Source organism: Magnolia sinica, chromosome 4, assembly GCF_029962835.1.
Source record: "Magnolia sinica isolate HGM2019 chromosome 4, MsV1, whole genome shotgun sequence".
Classification (NCBI taxonomy): domain Eukaryota; kingdom Viridiplantae; phylum Streptophyta; class Magnoliopsida; order Magnoliales; family Magnoliaceae; genus Magnolia; species Magnolia sinica.
In genome coordinates this window covers 107,516,385-107,539,299 of record NC_080576.1, presented here as the reverse complement: position 1 = coordinate 107,539,299, position 22,915 = coordinate 107,516,385, and the positions used below count along the sequence as shown (strand labels likewise).

Here is a 22,915-nt window from a genome sequence, read left to right as displayed (position 1 = left end):
GGGTTTTGCGTAAAGCCCAGGGCTGCACTCGACAGTAGCAGTCTCACTACTGAATGACGTCACCACATTTTTTGGCCCCCACCATGATGTATTTGTTGTATCCACACCGTCCATCGATTTGGCGAGATCATTTTAGGAGTAGTTAAATAATGAGGCATATCCAAAGCTCAAATGGACCCCACTGTAAAAAAAAAACAGTGGGGATTGAACGCCTACCATTAAAAACTTCTTTGGGCATAGAAATTTTCGATCAAGCTAATATTTATGTTTTCCATTGTTCCATTTCCGTATTAACTTATAAACAGGTTGGATCTCAAATAAGGAAAGTTTCAACGGTGGAGTCACTGTCGCTGCTCATTTTCCCCGTGGAGTCGACTTGAACTTCGGATCTGACTCAGTCTTTGGCTCCTGCCCTAAAACGATCTCTCCAAATGGATGAATGGTGTGGATACAACACATACATAACACATACATCATGGTGGGGCCCAAAGAACATGGTGCCCGCACGGAAACGGATTGGCTACTCCCCCTGCTGCTAGTACCGTGCTGATGGCCGGTGTTCTGTGGGCCCACCATGATGTATGTGTTTCATCCATGTTGTTCATCCATTTTTAAAGATCATTTCAAGGCTTAATAGAAAATTTTTTAAAGGTATATAAATCTCAGGTGGACTACACCACAGGAAAACAATAGTGATTGGATATCCACCATTAAAATCCTCCTAAGGTCCACTGTACTGTTTATTTGACATCTAATCCGTAGATTAGGTCATACGACCAATATGAAGGGAAAAACAAAGATCAGCTTGATCCAAAACTTTTATGGGCCCCAAATTTTTTTTAATGGTCGACGTTCATTCAACACTCTTTCAAGTAATGTGGTCTGCTTGAGATTTGGATATTGCTCATTTTTCGTCGCATATCCTGAAATGATATAGAAAAATAGATATCCGGAAATGATATAGAAAAATAGATAGATGGCATATGAAACGCATACATCATGGTGGGGCCCACAGAGCACCGACCACCAGCCATTGGCTGATGGAGGGGAGTAGCCAATCCGTTTCCCCACTTTTCATGCACGTGAAAAATGGACGGTCAGTAAAATCAAAGAACGAACACGTACCGCCATCGGGACACACTAAATAAACTCCACGTGTCCAGCGACGCCCCATTACCTTGATCTTATCTCACGCGCGCGAGTCCCTTCCGGTTTTCCGAGTTCCGCCTTCGTAAATAACTGTAATCCCAAGTCCATTTAGCAATCGCTCTCTTTTAAGAGGAACGCCCCCCATCTAGGGTTTCTTGCGGCATTTAGGGTTAGGGTTTTTCTGTCCGCTTCCCACGACAAACAGAGGTAAGAGTCGCTTCGATTTCGATTCTAATATCTCTCTATTCTTGAATATTTATTCATCTCTCCTTTCCTCACTCACCATTCAGAATCGAGATTGCGTGATTTTTTTCTGCTTTTTTGGTTTCTGGTTTGATTTTGTTTTGAGCTGTTTTGTAATGATGTAGTTGAACATTTTCTCGGCCAACAATCTGTCCACGTGGTCCCCACCTTTGGGTGTACTAGGCCGTTCATATGGTGGGCCCTTAATTTGGACAGGTAGGAATCGCAGTAGTTTCTGACCGTCTGGTTGGCTACTGTTAAAATAGGCGTTTGTATGTAATTTTGCATTTGGATCCGCCTACTGGATGGCTAGGATCATCTGGTGAGGGAGATATTAGGGCATGGCTCATCCATGATGGCATGGACGGTTTAGATTACTAGTAGAAGGGCTCCAAGTTTACCATTGCTGATTCGAATAAAAAAAGGGGCCTTGCTTTTGATGGAGCGGCATGTTATGCCTATGTATGTTACTTAGGGGTTGTTTGGCACCATGAATTTGGTGGGGTTTCAAATCCACGGTGAAAGCTTGGATTACATCTAAAATCCTTCCAAAAGTTATATGTGTAACATGTGTGTCGGTAGACTCCCAGAACAATTAGATTATCAAATTGCATCACTATAATTACTTTAATACGATGATTTGCGCTGGCCAAACATTATCCATGTAAATCAATGGTTAGTCACTTGGATGTGATCTTATGCTTGTGGCCCATCTGAGACTTGGAATGTCATCATTTTCAGGCTAAGTATATATTGCATACTAATTTTGAATTAGAGGGGATTCTAAATTCCGAGTGCCAAACACAATGAGAGGATTTCAAATCGAGGGAGTTCCGAATCCAAGGGGTTCCAAATCCACTCTCCCAAACAGGCCGTTAGATGCGTGTAAGTTGGGTAAGTGGGAAGTGAGGTGGTGTTTGGGGGAGAAAATTCACTTGTAAGTAACTTACAACGTAAGTCACTTGCAAGCAAATCTACCAAAAAACTGCAGGGGGATGGGGGTGAGAAGTCACTTCCCTGTAAGTGACTTTCACCTGTAAGTGACTTACAACTTAAAATAACTTCTAGGCATCCAAACAGGCGATTAAGTTTTATTTTGAAGAAATATACAATGCTCAATCCAAACACACCATTGGCTGGACCCATGGTCCAGACGCCTTATGTGGACCCCAATGGATGGGCAATCCTTGAAAAGACTCCCACCGGATGAAGCTGGCCATCCGGTTGTCGGATTGTAAATGGTGTACCAGTCAGGCTGTCCATTGGCCCAGTCCGGTGTTGGGCTTGGGGCCGGATTTTTAATAGGTCAGTATGGGCTGATCGGGCCAGACCTATTCAAAATTTTATTTCTTCTTGATCGGGGCTTGGCCCATTGACCGCCTCATTTGAAATAGAGTATTTTCCTCCTTATGCAATGGGAGATACTTGGGCGGATGAGCTTTCGGTTCATTGCATGTCTCTCTTGGGGCCACCAAATAACCCAAAAAATTCCACTATCGGTTTATCCAAGCTGGTCCACTAGGCCTCATTAAATGGTGGACCGTTGGTTGTAATTGTCCATTTTGAAGCCGCCCCATTTGATAGCATCATCCGACAAGGGAGATGGTCCATCCCATGATAGAGCCCTATACGATCAATGGTTTAGGTTCTTAAAGGTAGGCCTCACTTGTACCATTGGTGGGTAGAACATAATATGCTGTTTCTTCTATTGATTGTCATGGTTTGGTTGAATGGTTTTGGTCGTGGGTTTGCTCTCCATAAACACCAGTTCAAGTCCCCTCTCTGTGGATTACCCGATGCATGTGGTTGAGGGGTGATTGTGTGCATCCGCAGGGAATAGTCTCACCTTAAAGGAGTAGAGACACCCTGTCGTCATAAAAATATATATTAAAAAATAATATAATGACTATCTGTATTTTTTGGTTATGCTTTAATGGTTACATGTGACGGAAAGGGAGCTGTTGTGTTACTCAGTTTGCCACTAAAATCTTTTGTTGTCAATTGGATTTTCAGGCATAGCTTTGTTGGTAGCTTGTAATGGCTCCATCGCAGCCTAACAGTGGGCTGTTTGTTGGGTTGAACAAAGGGCATGTTGTCACAAAAAGGGAATTGGCTCCTCGCCCTTCTGCCAGAAAAGGGGTATGTAATGTAAAATTGATATACTTTTTATGATTGGTTTGCTTTAATTCTTGCTTCATCAGATTTTTGGGTTTTGAATGTCTAACGATGATTGAACTTCTTAGCATTCAACATTTTAGCGGCAGGTTTGCACCAATCCTTGCTTACTTTGTCGGGTGGAAGTGAAATCCTTTATATTCTCTGCGTTCTTTTTTGGAAAATGAGATTGTGTTGGACATCAATTGAGGAACTGTACTGATGATGGCGGTGAAAATTCATATTTTGCTGGCCTTAAATAAATTGGGTTTGGAGGCATAGTTGATTCTGTCTGGGATCATTTGGCATGATCAAGTTTGTTTTGCATTTGTTGGTGAATTGCATATGTTTTGGTTCCGTGAAGTTTGCTAACACACTGCTTTGCTAGAACCTGTATGTGCATGTGGGGATCTCCAAGTTGCTTATCTGGTGGACTGAATTATGTGGTTGTCCTGGCTAAAAAATCAGTCCCGTCCCCTGATCAGGTGGTCCCATGTGTTCATGGATCACTGGTCCTTCCCTTTTTAAGCCCATTTTTCATAGATGGGGGCCTGCCTGATGAGTGGACTGTCCTGTCTTTCAGCCTGGTTATCTACATGCGTTCCAGTGTGTGGATTTATGCGCTGAGAGGCATGTGTTTGTAGAATTGCCATTGGTCCTGAAGTTAAATTAAACTTTTGTGAGAAATGATACTGTGTGAGGCCTTTATGGATCCCCATCGGTTAGAAGTAATTTGTGGGAATGATCTTAGCCAATCATCCAACCTCATGTAGATTGGCCTTAGCCAAGAAATTACTCAAATTGGACTTCTGCATATTGCATGCGGCAACTACACTGCATTTTCAACCATCAGTTGATGGTTAGGGTTGATCAATTGGACCAATTTTTGGTTCTGTGGCCAAACTTTATGCTTTCTTGTGGCTTGTGAGGCATTAGAAAGCTTTCACTTTCCCTTGTAGGCCCATTTTTTGTCCTAACAAAAGAGGTGTCTGAGGCTCTGAGCCTAGGTTGATTTGTTTTGGCAATTATTTCCCTTTGTAGTTTGTTCCAACTTTTTTTTTTCCCTTGTTTTTAGTGGAAAAAATTATTATTAATCAGAAAAAGTATTGTTATCTTATTGTTTGTATATTTCAACTCTAGTCAAGGTCTGAAATTGTTCTGTTATGTAATGTATCGTACGTTCACCATCGATACCACTATGCATTGCCCCATATCAGGCTGTTTTGGTCTGATGTGGGGCCAATACACCAAGATCTTTCATAAGCAATACTGGTACGTATTGGGTATAGGTATTGGTTTTGGATGGTACTTTAAACCCTGCCCCTAGTACTTCACCATGTGTTATGAGCTCTGTGCTTTTCTTTCTCAGAAAACTAGCAAACGGGTGCATTTTGTTCGGGGCATCATTAGGGAAGTTGCTGGGTTTGCTCCCTATGAGAAGAGAATTACTGAGCTCCTGAAAGTTGGAAAGGACAAGCGTGCACTGAAATTGGCAAAGAGAAAGTTAGGTACCCACAAAAGAGCGAAGAAGAAGCGTGAGGAGATGTCCAATGTTCTTCGCAAGATGAGGTGAAGTTTTTCTTTTCTTTTCTCGTCATTCGATATATAGATGCTAAAATCTGCTAGTGATTCTAGTAGGTATGATACCACATGGAAGCATCTTACCCACATCGCACTTTGGGCATACTCTTGAAGTTTTTTGCTTATGATCCTATCCATAGGACCTAAAACTTCCATACACATTTAGGTTCCTTCTTGACAAAAGGTGCTTAGGTCTACAAATGTCCTGATAGAGCTCTTTTGTGACAACATGTACCTCTACATGGATCACTCATGTGTGGGACCACGAGTTGTGCATCAAATAAGTGCCTTTTTGTAGATGACCTTGTTCAATAATCCACCCAGTCAAGTTGCAATCGTGCAACATTTACAAATCAAGTACAAAACAAAGGTTGGTCTAAAGAACTTTATGTTCCAGCTGCATCTGCCTGATAAGCGGACTGGCCTGTGATTTTGGCCAGGTCATCTGAACAGTGGAGCCCACCTGATTTAGGGCTCGGATGTTCCATGCATTTCCCAGAGTGACACATGTGGCACCGTGCATATTTTTGTCGGGTGGGTTGGTGCAGGGATGAAAGTAACTGTCCTGGTGAAGTAGACAATAGACATTATCATTTAGAGCCACTTTTATAGAGTTAATAAAGCCATGTTGAATGAATGTTGTAAGATTGGTCAGATTGAAAGAAACCAACATTCTATGTTTACCACTTCAAAGTTTTTATAATTATTTCAACCAAAGGAAAGACATAGAGAAGCAAGTGCAAAAATTAAATAATAATTATCTCAAGCCACACCAAAGCTTAGATTATTTGATGACATCATTGCACGAAAGGTTGCATCATGGGTGTGTCATCTTGACTGTGCCAGTTACCATGAAACTCTTGACTTTTTTAGCTTTTGTATGGGAATGGAAAATGTCCAGTGCTTAGGTGTTATCATGGTTTTAAACTGTCAGGTTTCTTTAAAATGCAGATTTAACTTGATAATGAAAAAGAATCATGGCTGGATTACAGTGCGTGTTTACCACATCTAAAATGTGGTAGATTGTCCACCTTTATGCTTGGCATGCTCGTCCAAATTGTCTGCCCCATTTTGGATCGTGCATGGCCCAAAATTTACACTGATTGCACAATCATAACTGATTACAAGTGCCATCAAATGGATGGGTGAAAAGAAAAAAGGTCAGCAGTGCAAATGCAGTTGCACAATCAGACAGTAAAGATCTTTTTGTATAATATGTTTCGCTATAGATCAAAACAGAAAAAGAAAAGTGATGGTTGAGATCATCTTATCAGTGTGATTTTCAGGCTACACCACATCCAGGATGGGATAGCTTGTGATTTGGATATTATGGATGGGCATACATGGATGGTACCTACAAGTCTCACAAGTTATAACCTTTGGCAACATACATTGGCCTTCAAAGAACAAGGCAACATACCTACGAGTATCTCACACGTTATAGCCCTTGGCAACACACATTGGCCTTCAAAGAACTAGCCTACATAAACTGAAGAGTCACCTTTGTTTCAAAAATATTGGTTGATTCATCAAATATTAGGGGTTGTGTTGATGATGTGTCAGTATCAATAACTGCTCCTGGCATGTCGATGCCCTTGGTTATTAAGGTTTTTAACTTCTGGATCTGCGATAAAAGAGATCCAAAACAGAGGGGACTATTCCTATGTGGTGTTTCTCTCTTATGAAGAAAGCTGTGGGGACCAATTGTAGTTGCACAGTGGATCACTGTCATACATCATTGGTGGTGCATGCTGTAGTTTGAAGTTCAGATTGACATTGCTTGTGTGGTTTAGACATAAGAGTGTGCCTCTAAGATCCTCATGCTTGTCTCTTACAAAAAATCAAAGTCCGGTGTTGGCAATATTGCTGGGCATTTTTATGTCACCACTGTTTGGATACAGGCCTGACCGAGATTTTCCGGAAATCAGAAATGCCAGCCGTGAAGAAATTTTCTATGCCCCTTCATAGCCACCAGGCATGTGTGGGACATTGGGTTGGTTCCATTGTGTGTGTGTATGACCTGACTTAAAAAAAAGGCCAGCCAACTCATGTGGTCACCTTCGGAAAAAAAAAAAGTAAAGGTTTTTCAAAGGTGGAACGGTTTAGAAAAAAATGTTGTGGGTGGTCCACATGAAATGCATGTGTACGGCCTGATGAGTGGACTTGCCTGGCTTCTGGACCAGTTCATCCATGTAGCGTGGCCGACAACTCTGTAAAACCCATTGCATCGCCAGATTTCAAAAGGCTTGTGTAAAATTTTCCACAGCATGGGGATTTGGATTGCATCCAGTATCAATTTGGGGTGTGGAACATGTTTGTGAAACTTTCTGGTTGCATTGTGCTGATTGAATATTTGGCAATGCGGTTTGCTTCATTTCTGGTGTTTTGTGCATGCAGATCTGCCGGAGTGTCCGACAAGAAGAAGTGACGAAGCATGGATAACCTGAAATTCCTTGGTTTTATATGGGAAATCTTAATCAAAAGTGACTCCATATGCTGAGAGATTTATGGATCCCTGATACAGTTTGAATTGAGATTTTGATTAGCAGGTTTTGTTTAGATTTTCAGAATCTTCATATATCATTTTGGATTTGGATGTGAATTTTCAGTTTAAGTCAGACTTCACTTGTGGTATTATGGTAGCTTCTTTTCTGTTATTATGGGTGGAATTTTTTGCCATTTGTGCAGGTAGTGATTATTTACCTGCAATCTCATCATTCTTAGGCATCTTTTGATGGCCAAAAAATGCAGTAACTGGACCACTCTAACCATACAGCTGTCAGTTTTGACCTCTATGCATGTGGTTTTACGATCAAGGGATTCTGATCAAGCATCTAGTGGGGCTGAGCATGGCCATCCACGATTGAAATACAAACTGCTTAGGCGATAATAATTAAAGCAATGTGCACTAGGAGAGACTGTAGAGGTAAAGCAAATCACACGTGACATTATGGCAAGCATGTGAAGGATCTGGTCATGTTGTATTTGGGTCTCAAAAGCTCAGTTGCCCACTCACCAAATTGGCCTGATTTATGAGCAGGCGTCTTTATGGTACACTCCACCTCTGATTGCGTGCACGTTTGTTACAATCCACTTCCTGCAATTGACCCATCAGCACCAAAGCTAACTCATGGTTCAAACCAAAGTCAAGAGCTCTTGTTCACAATGCAACCACTGCACCACTCTCAGCATATGACCCTCCCAACTGACGACTCTACACCAAACTGATCACTCATGTTTTGGGCCAAAATCAAAAGTTCATGTTCATGCCATTATGAGTACTGCACCTGATGTATCCTTCATACAACTCTCTTGAGTGAGCTCTCATTGGATGTTCTATGTCCGTAGAAATCCAATAAAAAGGGTGTTGATCCTCCAATACCTGAAATACAGCAGAAGGGGCAGTGATATTCAACAATCAGTTATGGATCTTAGTTGAAAATCAATTAAAGGGAACATCCTTAATTACCACCAATTTTTCTGCTTGAATAATATTAAGGCTAAACCATTTTTAATTTATTGTCTGTTTCGTGACCCTGTCCATATGCTGACAGGACAATCAATGAGCTAGGCTGATATAGGCCAACTAAACCCAAAAGCTCTAAATAGAGCAAGGCAAACAGGCCATGTTACAATTCAAAATCAACGGATGCCCAGAACGTGACAGCCTATGTGGATGGATCAGATGATGTCAGCCGTACGCCCAGAACATGACAGCCTCTGTGGATGGTTCAGATGGTGTCAGCCTCTCCCTTGCCCTAAAGAATGGGTGTCAATACCATTTTGAACAAGGGGGACTATAGACTGGGTAGCCCGCCCAACCCAACCTAACCCAACCGGACGTGGATTGCGTCCTACCCCTCCTGGCAGTAATCCATCCTGGCAGGGCTCTGTGAGGCCCACTGTGATGTAAGTGTTTTATCCACATCGTTTATCGCTTTTCTAAGATCATTTTAAGGTATTAACATAAGAATGAAGCAGAACCACAGCTCCAGTGAACCACACCAAAGGAAGCTGCAGTGATAATGACACCCACCGTTGAAACCTTTCTAAGGGTCACTGCGATGTTTTTTTTTATTTTTTATTTTTTATTTTTATTTTTTAACACCATCGAACCTATTCATAAGGTCATGTAGACGTGGAGGAAGTGAAAAAACAAATATCAACTTGATCCGAAACTTCTCCAGGTCCCAAGAAGTTTTTAATGGTGGACGTTCAATCCCCACTTTGTGGTCCACTTAAGCCCTTTACCTCCTCTTTTTTTGGCTGATACATTAAAATTATCTGAGAAAAACGATGAATGATGTGGATAAAACACTTACTTCACAGTGGGCCCCACAGAGCCCTGCCCGGACGGATTACTTATAGGGCGGGGGTAGGACGCAATCCGCGTCCAACCCAACAAGTCTAACCTAGCTCTAGGCCGAGCTTGGAACTACTATCTGAACTCGTGGGCCAGGCTCATAGCCCAATGGGTTCTGTGGGTTGGACTGGGCTCAAGTAATTTTACCACAGGTTTCCCTACCTAACCTTTTATGGATATGTGTTGTATCCTACAAACATGTCATTCCAACTCTCGTTCAGTCAACCTATCTACCTTAAATGTAAATGGTTTCATTCCTCTAACATACCTATTTCTATGTATGTTTGGTTCACTTGATCAAGGAACATTCAAATGGGAAATAGAGATCTTATCAGTTCTTGGGTTGGGTTATGCTTGAGCTTAACTTTTTTTTATTTTTCTTTAAAGATTAAGCTTGGGCCTAAGTTCGAAGGTGGGTAGTTCTAGCACCCCGGACCTAACCCGGACGGGCGCAAAAACCTATTGCCACCCTAGTTCTGAACTATTTTCGAAATTCTAACAAGAGAACGGACAATTGGGAGTCGGCTCGACTAGACATCATCCTGACTAAAGAAAACTCGATTTCGGATCCGCAACCGAGGACGGGAGATCCGGGACTGTGGTGCCAGGTTGATGTATTTGTATTAAATCCGCACGATCCATCTGTTTTTCAATATCATTAATAAAATGAACTGGCCAAAAATTAAGCAGATTCAAACGTCAGGCAGAGCCCACCAGAAGAAATAGTGGTGATTGAATGCCTACCATTAAAAACTTGTTGAGGGCTACTGGAATGTTTATTTACCATCGAACCTGTTGATAAGGTCATACAGGACTGGATGAAGGGACCACACAAATATCGGCTTGATCCAAAACTTTTGTGGCCCCAAGAAGTTTTTAACGGTGGTTGCTCAATCACAAAAGTTTCCTATGGTGTGGTCCAACTGAGATTATCTTTTGCATTTTTGGGCTAATGCTAAATGATTAGGAGAAACGGATGGATGGTGTTGTAAGGAAAATAGACCAGCCAATTAAAAAAAGTCAGGTCAAGACCTTGCACAATTGGCCAGCTTGGTCGCGATTGTAGGTTTGACCTCTTACTCCAAAATCGAGCAAGAAGTGAGGATGGTCTGGGCATCCCGCCAATAGGTCGAAACGCCCTCCAACTTGCCCAACACCAAAAAGGACTCAACTGCTTGCGAAGAGAGTCAGGTCGGCATATTTCCAAGTCAACACAACTTCTGGTTGGCATGACCTACCTTCTATCAATTTGAACCTGATCCTGACTACCTTCACCTGAAATCACGGGCGAATATTTAGGAATTCAATCAGTATACAAATCTGCCCGAGATCTCAGCCAGGAATACAGGAAGATCCTCACCACATTTATGGAATTTAAATCCTATTACAACTCATCCCTACTAAATAGAGAGATCTCTCCAATGTACGCACAATCTATAGCCTAAAATTCCTTACTCAACTAGATCCAGAAGCCTTACCTACTTAGGCATCAGATGGTCGCTTGCATTATCCAGAGTCTTTTTTATCCATTTCTTCTTATACAAGTACATAAAGGTACTAGGAAGGCTAACCAGATTTCTGCATCAATTAGATGACATTGATATAAGACACATACATCAAGATTATTGGCCACAAAAGGTTCTAACTCTTTGGAAGATTACTTAAATCTGTTTTTTAAAAGACCAAAATACCCCAACTTCTATGTATAAGTCTCTATTAGATCCCATCTCATATGCAGTGGTGGTGACTCCATCACTGCCAACCTTCGTGTTGGAAGGCCCATGCGGAACCACGAAAGTTTTAGATAAGCCGTGTTTTCTCTACAGTTTCAAATGACTAATAAACATAGCTGTGGACCCTTGGCGAAAGGATAGACTAAGCGGATAAAATGCATCCATGACGGTGGGCTCGAGTCTTCGGCCAACACGGAGGTTGGTGGTCGCAGGCCAACTGCGTGCCGATCTAAACTCCATTACTAGCTAATGTGGCTTACGTGGATCTCAGATTTTGGGTCCACCTCTTATATCGATGTCATCCATCCGTTTCTTCATATTATTTTATGGTATGAGCCCAAAAATACAGCAAATCCAAATCTCAAGTGGACCACACCACAGGAAAGGTGATTGAACGCCCACCATTAAAAACTTTTCGGATCCACTGAAATATTTATTTTCCATCTAACTGGTTCATAAGATCACAAAAGACTTGGATGAAAGTACCACACAAATATCAACTTGATCCAAAACTTTTGTAGCCCTTAGGAAGTTTTTAATGGTCAATCACTACTGTTTCCTCCACCTGAGATTTGGATCTAGTGCGTTTTTAGGCTAATGTCCTAAAATGATTACTCTATATGGATGGATGGTGTGGATATAAGAAACATACATTGATCTCTCTGTATAGATGGACGGCGTGTATACAAGAAACATACATAACAGTCAGTTCACATGGATTCACCGACATAAGCTGTGTCCATTATTGACACGGATTACATGCACCATCATACTTAAAAACCTTGTGTTAGGCACTATCGTTTGGACTTACGGACTGAATTTTCCTCACAATGTGAACATGATACAACACACTCATTACCAAAGAATTTTCTACATTGGCGGCAGCTCATGTTTGTGTTGTCCTCAGGACATGTTTACATACTCCTAAGTCGTGTATCACAGCCTATCATTCCTTTCCTAACTTTTGGAAAAGAAATTTTCATACAAATCCTGACTTTAGATCCCTCGAGTTGACGATAAAGTTAAGTCGTGTATCACAAAGCCTGCGATTCCTTTTCTAACTTTTGAAAAAGAAATTTTCATACAAGTCCTAGCTTTAGGCACCTCGAGCATGACAATAAAGTAAAGCAAAATGAAAAGAGGATCAGATTGGTTAATCATAAGCCAAGTCCAGAATTGAGGGGTAACCCATCACATGTGGTCCTGCCAATTGCACCTTTAAAAAAAAAAAAAAAAAAAAAAAAAAAACCAAGCTTCATTTCATCATATAAAACGCCAATTTACATTGGAAAAGAATACCTGGAGAAAACCTATCATCACCTATACTGACAAAGTGAGGACCTGTCAATTGCACCTGCCTAATAAGAATATTAACTTTTCTTGAACTATTACAATACAAAGACTTCTATTAAGAATAAGACAAGCAATTAAAAAGATGTAAAATGAGATTTTTCTTATCAAATGACTATACTTTCCTACTTTACTTCCATTAGACCTTAAATGAGCGGTTAGCATTTCTTAAGCTATATACTTTTAATAGTAGCATAATATACCACCAGTGTGAAGCAAAAAATAAAGTGTTATTCAAATCCCTTTTAAACATAAATTTTCACAACTGAAAGCTATTCTAAGAACAACTGAGCCGTGTCGTGCAAGGACAACTAGAGGATTAAAAAAAATAACTAATTGTTTGTCAGAACTAATCAGATACATCAAGGTACTGCAATTTATGATCCAATGACATCTCTCAAGTTGACAGCCAATTGTGCAAAACATCAGCACCATGGGGACAACGAACCCTACCATGAAAATCAAATCAAATAAAAATCAAGCTTATCCATACATTAGTGGGATATACAATTAGAATCAATTCAACTGGGTAGGAATGTCCAACATTTATGTAAAATTTGTAGCTAGGATCTTCTAATGTAGGATAATTGGGGACATGATTCATCCTTGAGAGCTAATGCGGGTTGAATGACTTGGAAATGCGCACTCCCAATTCTTGAATTGGGGAGAAATCTTATGCTTCAACTGTGTAATCAATGTAACATATCTTGTGGATAGTATAAGCGGATTAAAAAATAGAAGGTCAGCATTACTTTCTGTTGGATGATATGGTCACAAAGACTTCGATGAAAGTTTCATACAAATATTATCTTGATCCAAAACTTTTGTGGCCTCTGGTGAGTTTTCAATTGCCAATCACCTCTGTTCCTACGGTGTAGTCCACGTGAGATTTAGATCAGCTGTACTTTTTGGGCTAATTCACTAAAATGATTATGTCGTAAGGGATGGACAGCATGGATAAAAGAAACATACATCACGGTAGGCTCCATAGTCAGGTAACCACCGAAGCTACATCCGTTGTCCGGGCGAGGACGGGCTACCACCCTCACCAGGATCTAGCCAGAGAGACGGTCCTGTCACAGGCTCTGTGAGGCCCACCGTGATTTGATGTATGTGTTTTATCCATGCTGTCCATCCATTTTGAAAAATCATTTCAAGTAATTAATGAGTCAAAAAATTGAGGCAGATACAATGCTCAAGTGGAGCACAACACAGGGAAAAGTGGGGATTGAATTCCTACGGCTGAAAACCTCTTACCAGCTGCAAAAAAGTTTTGCATGAAGCTGATATTTATATTTTCCCTTCATCCAGATCACTGTGACCGTACAAAAAGTTTGGATGGTAAATAAACATTATGATGGGCCCTAGGAAGGTTTCAACGGTGGGGTCATTGTCACCACTGCTTCCTATGGTGCGGTCCACTAGAGCCTTTGATCTGCCTCAATTTTTAACTCAAACCCTAAAATGATCGATTCAAAACGGATGAATGGCTTGGATAAAACACATATATTAAAGCGGGCCTCACAAAACCCCTGACAGTACCGTCTGTCTCTAGCTAGCTAGGTCTTGGTGGGGATCGGACCCACCCGTATAGAAAAGCTTCTGTGGTTCATTCACAGTAGGGTTAACCATTTTGGATGGACTGAATTTCCCTCAAGAGAGTGAACATGATGTCGGCCACCCCTCATCACAAGATTCTCCACATTGGCGCTGCGTTTTTGTGTATGGGATTTATTTATTTCCCCATGACTTAAAAAAAGTCTTTGCGCACTCAAAAAGTCTTTGCTCACTCGAGTAATGACAGGTCACGTCTGTCTTTTAAACGGGCCCATTCCTGACATTAACGTGTCTACCTTGAAACATGGTTACATATTTCTAAATCCTGTGTTACGGCCTTGCTTTCCTATTCTAACCTTGGATTAAAGAAAAATTCAGTGGAATATGAGCTTTCAGTTGAAAGTGAAACGAAAGCTTGAGAATTGGATTGAGTAACCCTGAGTAGATGAACTGAGGAGGTAATCGATGGCATCCAACCGATCGGGTCTGTCAGGTTCAAGTTTAATCATCTGGGTTGCACCTGGCTCAAAAGAAGAGTATTAAAGCCATGGGGCTTTAGATGTCACTCTTAAAAGAGGTAATCATTGTCATAAGAATATTTAGTTGAATTAAATAAACTATTAAAAATAGAAAACCTATAAGATTTTTATTTTTTATTTTTAAATAAATTTAAAAATGAGATAGAATACTTAAAGAGTTAAGTCTAGGTGTGATGTGAGTCATTCAACTTGAAATCGAATTTGCTTTCTTTGGATAACATCCCAAATGTTATAGGTTTCTAGAACAATCGACATCTAGGATACACAACTCGTAAAATAGAAAAAAAGAACAAAGAGGGCTAACAGGTGCGACCAACCAATTAGCAACATCTCTATATTTCAAAACAAAAAGGCACAATTGGCACGTGTGGTCAATGACATAGATTGAAGCTATTAGCATAACCCCCTCACAACACCAAATTCACATGCCTCCTGAATGAGGCTTAAGTCTGAAGACAAATGGCCTAACTTACATACAAGAAACCTTTTTAAGCAAATCCAATGTGGGACTAAACTTACAACTCAAAAGCAATAGAAAATTTAATTTAAGCGTTGGATTTGCCTCATTTTTTCCTAGTGGACATCATTATCCCCACTGTTTTCTATGGTGTTGGCCCACTTGAGCTTTGGATATGCTATGGGTCCCTACTCATGACTCAATGGTAGAGGTCCTGAGTTCTACTGTGTGTGTGGGTGTGAGTGGGTGTGCATGCACACATGTAAAAAGCTTTGGATGTGTCATAATTCTGGGTTCATGGCGTAAAATGAGCTATCAAAAGGATGGACAATGTAGATAAAACACATACATCATATGGGCTCCACATAGCCCTAGTGGCAAGGTCAGCAAGCTATCTGCATCATTGTCTAAAGGCCATTCACTGCTATGATGGATCCCTGACTATGGGACCCACCATAATTGATGTGTCTTATATCCACGCTATCCATTGGTTTCTCTATATCATTTTAGGGGATGAGATCCAAATCTCAAGCTAACCCCATCACAAAGAACAATGGTGATTGAACACCCACCATTAAAATTTTTGTGGGACCCAACAAAATGTTTATTTACCATTTAAAAGGTCACAGAGTCTTGGATGAAAGAACCAGACATATATCACGTGATCCATAACTTTTTTGGCCCCTAAGAAGTTTTCAATTGTCATTAATCATTGTTTCCCATGGTGTGGTCCACTTGAGATTTGGATCTGATTCCAGGGCTGTGGTTCAACTCCTTTCCAACTCCCCCCTTTGTGCATGGTCATTGTGGTATTGGAGGGCCGTTTCAATTTCTTTAAAATTGGCTGAGAGGTTCTCCTCACCCATACTTCAAGGGAAGCATATTCAGTGGTGCACTAGCCAATCTGACCACATCTACAGTCACCTAGGAAATCTCCCCCCATCATCCGCGGTTCTCTGTTCTTAGATAAGGTAGGCTTGGGATGTGTTAGTGTCCTGGTTCCTATCCATGTGATAGGTGGGCCCGCAGCTTTTTCGCTGGCGGTGCCCAAATTCCTCCCCTGTACAGCTCTGATGTGCTTTACATCCTTTCAATATAAAGTCTCAAATTTTGAAAAAAAAGAAAAAAAAAAAAAAAAAGAAGAAAAAAAAGGCATAAATAAATGTTAGATTTTTTTTTTTTTTTAAATATTATTATTATTTTTTTAATGAAAAGAAAAAATCACTACTCTTGAAAATTCATATTTTGCTGGCCTCAAGTAAATTGGGTTTGGAGGCATAGTTGATTCAGTCTGGGATCATTTGGCATGATCAAATTTGTTTTGCATTTGTTGGTGAATTGCATATGTTTTGGTTCCATGAAGTTTGCTAATCCCACGCACACTGCTCTGCTAGAACCTGTACGTGCATGTGGGGATCTCCAAGTTGCTTATCTGGTGGACTGAATTATGTGGTTGTCCTGGCTTAAAAATCAGGTGGTCCCATGTGTTCATGGATCCCTGGTCCTTCCCTTTTTAAGCCCATTTTTCATAGATGCATGGGGGCCTGCCTGATGAGCGGACTACTGGACTGTCCTGTCTTTCAGCCTGGTTACCTACATGCGTTCCAGCGCATGGATTTATGCGCTGAGAGGCGTGTGTTTGTAGAATTGCCATTGGTTCTGAAGTTAAATTGAACTTTTGTGAGAAATGATACTGTGTGAGGCTTTTATGGATCCCCATCGTTTAGAAGTAATTTGTGGGAGTGATCTTAGCCAATCATCCACCCTCATGTAGATTGGCCTTAGCAGAGAAATTACTCAAATTGGACTTCTGCGTATTGCATGTGGCGACTTCACTGCATTTTCAACCATCGGTTGATGGTTAGGGTTGATCAATTGGACCAATTTTTGGTGCTGTGGCCAAACTGTACGCTTTCTTGTGGCTCGTGAGGCATCAGAGAGCTTTCACTTTCCCTTGTAGGCCCGTTTTTTGTCCTAACAAAAGAGGTGTCTGAGGTTCTGAGCATAGGTTGATTTGTTTTGGCAATTATTTCCCTTTCTTCTAACTTTTTTTTTTCTCTTCTTTTTAGTGGAAAAATGATTATTAATCAGAAAAAGTATTGTTATCTTATTGTTTGTATATTACAACTCTAGTCAAGGTTTTGTATAATATGTTTCGCTATAGATCAAAACAGAAAAAGAAAAGTGATGGTTGATATCATCTTATCAGTGTGATTTTCAGGCTACGCCACATCCAGGATGGGATAGCTTGTGATTTGGATATTATGGATGGGCATACATGGATATGGTACCTACAAGTCTCACAATATATAACCTTTGGCAACGCACATTGGCCTTCAAAGAACTAGCCTACACAAATTGAAGAGTCACCTTTGTTTCAAAAATATTGGTTGATTCATCAAATATTAGGGGTTGTGTTGATGATGTGTCAATTTCAATAACTGCTCCTGGCATGTCGATGCCCTTGGTTATTAAGGCTTTTAACTTCTGGATCTGCGATAAAGGAGATCCAAAACGGAGGGGACCATTCCCATGCTTGTCTCTTAAAAAAAAATAAAAATAAAAAAATAAAATCAAAGTCGATGTTGGTAATATTGCTGGCCATTTTTATGTCACCACTGTTTGGACACAGGCCTGACTGAGATTTTCCGAAAATCAGAAATCCGGGCTGTGAAGAAATTTTCTATGCCCCTTCGTAGCCACCTGGCATGTGTGGGACATTGGGTTGGTTCCATTATGGTGTGTATATGACCTGACTTGAAAAAAAAAAGGCCAGCCAACTCACGTGGTCACCTTCGGAACAAAAAAATGTTGTGGGTGGTCCACATGAAATGCATGTGTACGGCCTGTTGAGTGGACTTGCCTGGCTTCTGGACCAGTTCATCCATATAGTGTGGCCCACAACTCTGTAAAATCTATTGCATCGCCAGATTTCAAAAGGCTTGTGTAAAATTTTCCACAGCATGGGGATTTGGATTGCATCCAGTATCAATTTGGGGTGTGGAACATGTTTGTGAAACTTTCTGGTTGCATTGTGCTGGTTGAATATTTGGCAATGAGGTTTGCTTCATTTCTGGTGTTTTGTGCATGCAGATCTGCCGGAGTGTCCGACAAGAAGAAGTGATGAAGCATGGATAACCTGAAATTCCATGGTTTTATATGGGAAATCTTTATCAAAAGTGACTCCATGTGCTGAGAGATTTATGGATCCCTGATACAGTTTGAATTGAGATTTTGATTAGCAGGTTTTGTTTAGATCTTCAGAATCTTCATATATCGTTTTGGATTTGGATGTGAATTTTCAGTTTGAGTCAGACTTCACTTGTGGTATTATGGTAGCTTCTTTTCTGTTATTATGGGTGGAATTTTTGCCATTTGTGCAGGTAGTGATTATTTACCTGCAATCTCACCATTCTTAGGCATCTTTTGATGAGGCTATAAGCCTATGGGCCAAAAAATGCAGTAATTGGACCACTCTAACCATACAGCTGTCAGTTTTGCCCATTAAATGTGTACCATTGCACTTTTATGAGTTAAAACTCTCCCATTTCCAGACCTCTGCTTTCATTGATACACAGCTCAAATCCATTGATTTTAATTACATCAGCCATCCACATGTTATCATACACAATCAATGGTCCTAAACCACCTAATGCTAGCGCTGCCTGGACATTGTTTTGGGGCATCATGGTAGGTTTAGTAGGGTTTTGAAAGAAAAAAAGAAAAGAAAAAATAGACTGGTGCTGCTGCATCTCGAAATGAATCACATGGCCGAGAGGCCATGGCGACCATGTAACAGGTCAGGGGAGGGAGTGGTGACTGCTTGGGCCTTCCTGTGCATTTTGGCGGAACTAAGCCATTGCAAATTCTTGGCGGGATGATCTTCAAGACTTGGCAATGGATGGTGATTGTCATGGTCATTCGATGTGATAAGATGCTTTTAGCAATCTCATGCTCTTAGCTATCTGTAAAGATGGAGAAAACTTTGAAAAAAAGGATGCGGACCTGATCAACCAAAGCAACAAAAAAGCTCCCACCCTTTGCTTGATCGACCAAATCAATCTCAAAAAGCTCAAATGTCCATTGGAGAAAATATGATCAACTGATTTTTTATGACATGACCAAGTATTGACAAGTAATCAGTTTCGTTTGGAACTGTTAGAGAATTCTAATTTTGCCCTATCGCTGTTCCTCGGAATTCAGATTTTACTCTGTTTCCTGCAAATCTTTCTTTCTCCATTCCCTGTTTTTCTGCTTACCTGATAAGATAGGTCAGGTCCGAAGTTTTTCTGTGGAGCCCACCTGAAATACTCGAATGTACATCATCTTTCCTTTTAAAATATGGGAAAATGGCCACATCGTCCGGAACATGTTGCCAATTTTTGTGAAAAAAGAAAAGAAAAGAAAAAAGTAACCAGTTTCATTTTGAAGGTAAGAATTCTATTACTGTTGGCCCCCTCAAGTGCCAAGGTGCCATTGTAAAAATTTTGCCCTAGCAAAATCTCTGAAAAAAACCTTCTATGGACAATGGGTCCACAATCGATCATCTTCGTCGGATTTTTTTTTGACCCACATTAAAGAGACCTATGACGCAGGGATGAACGTGATGAGGTCGATCACCGTCTTCCTCAAGGATAACTACTCTGAATCTACGGAGCTTCTCTGGACTCCTCACAGAGAGTTCTCGAATCCACGAGGAAAGAAAGCAAGAAAATAGAAATAAATTCTAATAAATTCGAAATTGATTGATTCATCAAATAAACGAGTTCACAACCCTTTAAATAGGGATACCAAGCAATATTGAGAGAGAAATCAGAAGCAAACTATAACTAAAACTCCTAGAAATTCATAACTTACTATAAATAGTAAATTTACTTTTATAGTAAGTGTCCTATGTGGCTTAACCACGTTATTCTCCTAACTATTCTAAGCACTTTTTATGTTGGACACAACTCCTAAAGCCCAATGGATGAAGAGTTATAATCAAACTAAAACTTACCATTTATAGTAAAAATGGAACTAAACATGAAATTCGGCCGTGGAATCATGCAAATTTGGCGTGGGTAACCTGGCATAGCCGGGTTGGTTGGCCAAAGTAACTCGTCCTACCTCAAAATCATATATGGTAAGTTGAGTAACTCATTCCAGTTTGCGAGATATGCCTGTTTTAAGGTTCTGATGGTCTTGATGGCTTGCCTCTGATCGGGCCTTCTCTGATCCATCTTGGACATGAAAGTGTTTGCGACCCGCTCTACATCAACCTAGCTAGAAGCTCGGCGACCAAAAAAATCTAAGATTTATATATTGTTGAAAAATTCAAGTAGAACAAGCTTACGTTCTATTGCTGAAGATTGCATATCTTGATAATGAAAATTCTGTTACTTGGATGAATATGGGCTGAGCATGACCAAGATATTGTCTTTAGGATTAGTTCTGCTCCAAATGTGCAGTGGTTGATGCAGCAGAGTAGCTCTACCTGAAATAAAGACCCATCAGTTGTGGCAATTCAATCCTGGTTGCACCATCAGATTGAATCAGAACACAATAAGATCTGATTTTTTAACTTTTAAGGTTCAAAATGAAAGAAAAACCAGTAATGGTGAAGCAATCAAACACAGAAAGATTGCAGATCTCTCTCTCTCTCTCTCTCTCTCTCTCTCTCTCTCTCAACAGTCTACCATTAAGCAGAACATACACACTCTCTCTCTCTCTCAACAATCTTACCATTAAGCAGAACAAAATGTTCTTCAGCGACTCTCTCTCTCTCTCTCTCTCTCTCTCTCTCTCTCTCAACAGTCTACCATTAAGCAGAACAAAATGTTTCAGCGACTTACAATCAGAACGCCCCCTTGGGATCTCCAATCTGATTTTTTAACTTTTAAGGTTCAAAATGAAAGAAAAACCAGTAATGGTGAAGCAATCAAACACAGAAAGATTGCAGATCTCTCTCTCTCTCTCTCTCTCTCTCTCTCTCTCTCTCTCAACAGTCTACCATTAAGCAGAACATACACACTCTCTCTCTCTCTCAACAATCTTACCATTAAGCAGAACAAAATGTTCTTCAGCGACTCTCTCTCTCTCTCTCTCTCTCTCTCTCTCTCAACAGTCTACCATTAACTTCTTATCCCTATCATTCTCCCTGTATAGTGGGTTCTCTCCTTTTTTCACAATTCATAGTCTATTAGGGAAGAAACTACGTCGTCGAGTTCTTGCTGTAATTTCTTTATGATTGTTACAAACAGAATTGCCAAAGCTTATTGTATCCTAGAAGTGGTTTGTTAGTAACCCGACAACCATCTCTTATTGACAAGAGGGGAAGAATAATGCTTTAAGTGTATCATATACATGCTTCATGTTGTCTGATATCTTAAATCTATATAGCTGAGTTTGTTAATGGCATTGACGGACCACTCGATCCCATCGAGCAACCGTCGATCCTATTGAGAAAATCCCAATTTTTGGCCTTTGCTTTCTGGACAGTTTTTGGGTCCAACTTGATATGATCGAAGGTGACTTTGATCTTATTAATGGGACGTCGATGACACTCAATATAATCGAAGCTCCCATTAACCGACTTGCGGAATTGCGGGTTTTATTTCCTATTTCAATTTTTAACCTATTAAAGGGTTTGTAATAAGGGATTAAGGTATTGAGAACATGCTTAAGGTTTTTGGGTAACAATGAGAGTTTAAATCTATGGATTTTTGTGGTATTCTGGAGGTATTCTCTGATTGATAAGCTTCTTCCATCTTTTATAACATTGATTTTATAGTGGATTTGCTATTGCTTTATGCTGTGGTTTTTTCTTGTGAGGGTTTTTTTCCATGTAAAATCTTGTGTTTTTGTTGTACTTGGTTAGATTGGTCTCTTATTATTTGATTATAACTTGGGATTGCTTTTGCACATCTTCTCAACAAGTGATATTAGAGCTAATGTTGGAGTTTTGAGTTTATTGAATATGAAAACATGCCTTCTAAGGGATCTAATGTTAAGTATGAAATAGAGAAATTTATAGAGAGAAATAACTTTGTAGTATGGAAGGTTAAGATGAAATGTCTCTTAGTTTAGTAAGGATTGCAACATGCTCTCATTAGTAAGATAAAGCGTCATGCATATATGACATATGAAGAGTGGGATGAACTAGACGAGAGGGTAAGCTACAATTTGGATGAAAATATCTTTTTAGTTTCTTGAATGAACGCTGTTTAGACATCATTGTCTGAAAATTTTAAAAAAATAAAAAAATGAAGGAAAGCGAATAGAATATAATTCAATTATCAATACAAATGCACTGAGCCTTGATGCAATATGTTCGAAATTGATCTAACTTAATAGCCACCAATTGGCTGGTTAGAACCACTCAATCTGCCTAAATTATAGGCAAAATGGGACTATGATTGGGACGGGCTATATACCATGGATGAGTCACCACCATTGTACTGCATCCTGTCATCTTTCCAGTACAGCAAAAAAAAAAAAAAAAAGAAAAAGAAAAAGAAAAAGAAAAAAAGGTCACTTTCAATGGAAAATTAAGTGTTTTATGTCCAGCTTCATGGTCACAATCCATGATGGGGCCCGCCCACGTGACTCATTTCTTGAAACTTAGTTGAGTATGCCGTACCATTGATCTGTCATTGATACTGATGTTTGTTGAAATAGGAATGTCAATTCAATGCTTCACAGCTTCAAGCGCCGGACACAAACCAACCCACGGAGGTGAGTGTTGCGCAGCACGCCAACAACGCTAGTGAACCAAGATCCAATCTCTGGTCTCACCTATAAATGGTAA

General features: G+C 40.2%; 1 protein-coding gene across 2 annotated transcripts; it reads left to right on the top strand.

Moving 5' to 3' along the window:
• Positions 1 to 1,333: 1,333 nt before the first annotated feature.
• On the top strand, positions 1,334 to 18,456 carry LOC131243701 (large ribosomal subunit protein eL36x-like). 2 transcript variants are annotated; one of them, XM_058243214.1, is made up of 4 exons: positions 1,334 to 1,356; positions 3,406 to 3,531; positions 4,916 to 5,115; positions 18,220 to 18,456. In XM_058243214.1, the coding sequence occupies exons 2-4, from the start codon at positions 3,430 to 3,432 to the stop codon at positions 18,248 to 18,250; spliced, it is 333 nt and encodes a 110-aa protein (XP_058099197.1). In that variant the 5' UTR covers positions 1,334 to 1,356; positions 3,406 to 3,429; the 3' UTR covers positions 18,251 to 18,456. The 2 variants fall into 2 exon arrangements, with proteins under 2 accessions (XP_058099197.1, XP_058099196.1); XM_058243213.1 differs by lacking the exons at positions 1,334 to 1,356; positions 18,220 to 18,456 and adding an exon at positions 7,525 to 7,769 and having other exon boundaries at positions 3,386 to 3,531.
• The last annotated feature ends 4,459 nt before the right edge of the window (positions 18,457 to 22,915 follow it).

Bases quoted from the DNA above. Each gene is read 5' to 3' on its own strand.
- LOC131243701 (XM_058243214.1), top strand. From the start codon at position 3,430: ATGGCTCCATCGCAGCCTAACAGTGGGCTGTTTGTTGGGTTGAACAAA. The intron at 3,532-4,915 runs GTATGTAATGTA...TTTCTTTCTCAG, and splicing joins GCCCTTCTGCCAGAAAAGGG to AAAACTAGCAAACGGGTGCA. The intron at 5,116-18,219 runs GTGAAGTTTTTC...TTGTGCATGCAG, and splicing joins AATGTTCTTCGCAAGATGAG to ATCTGCCGGAGTGTCCGACA.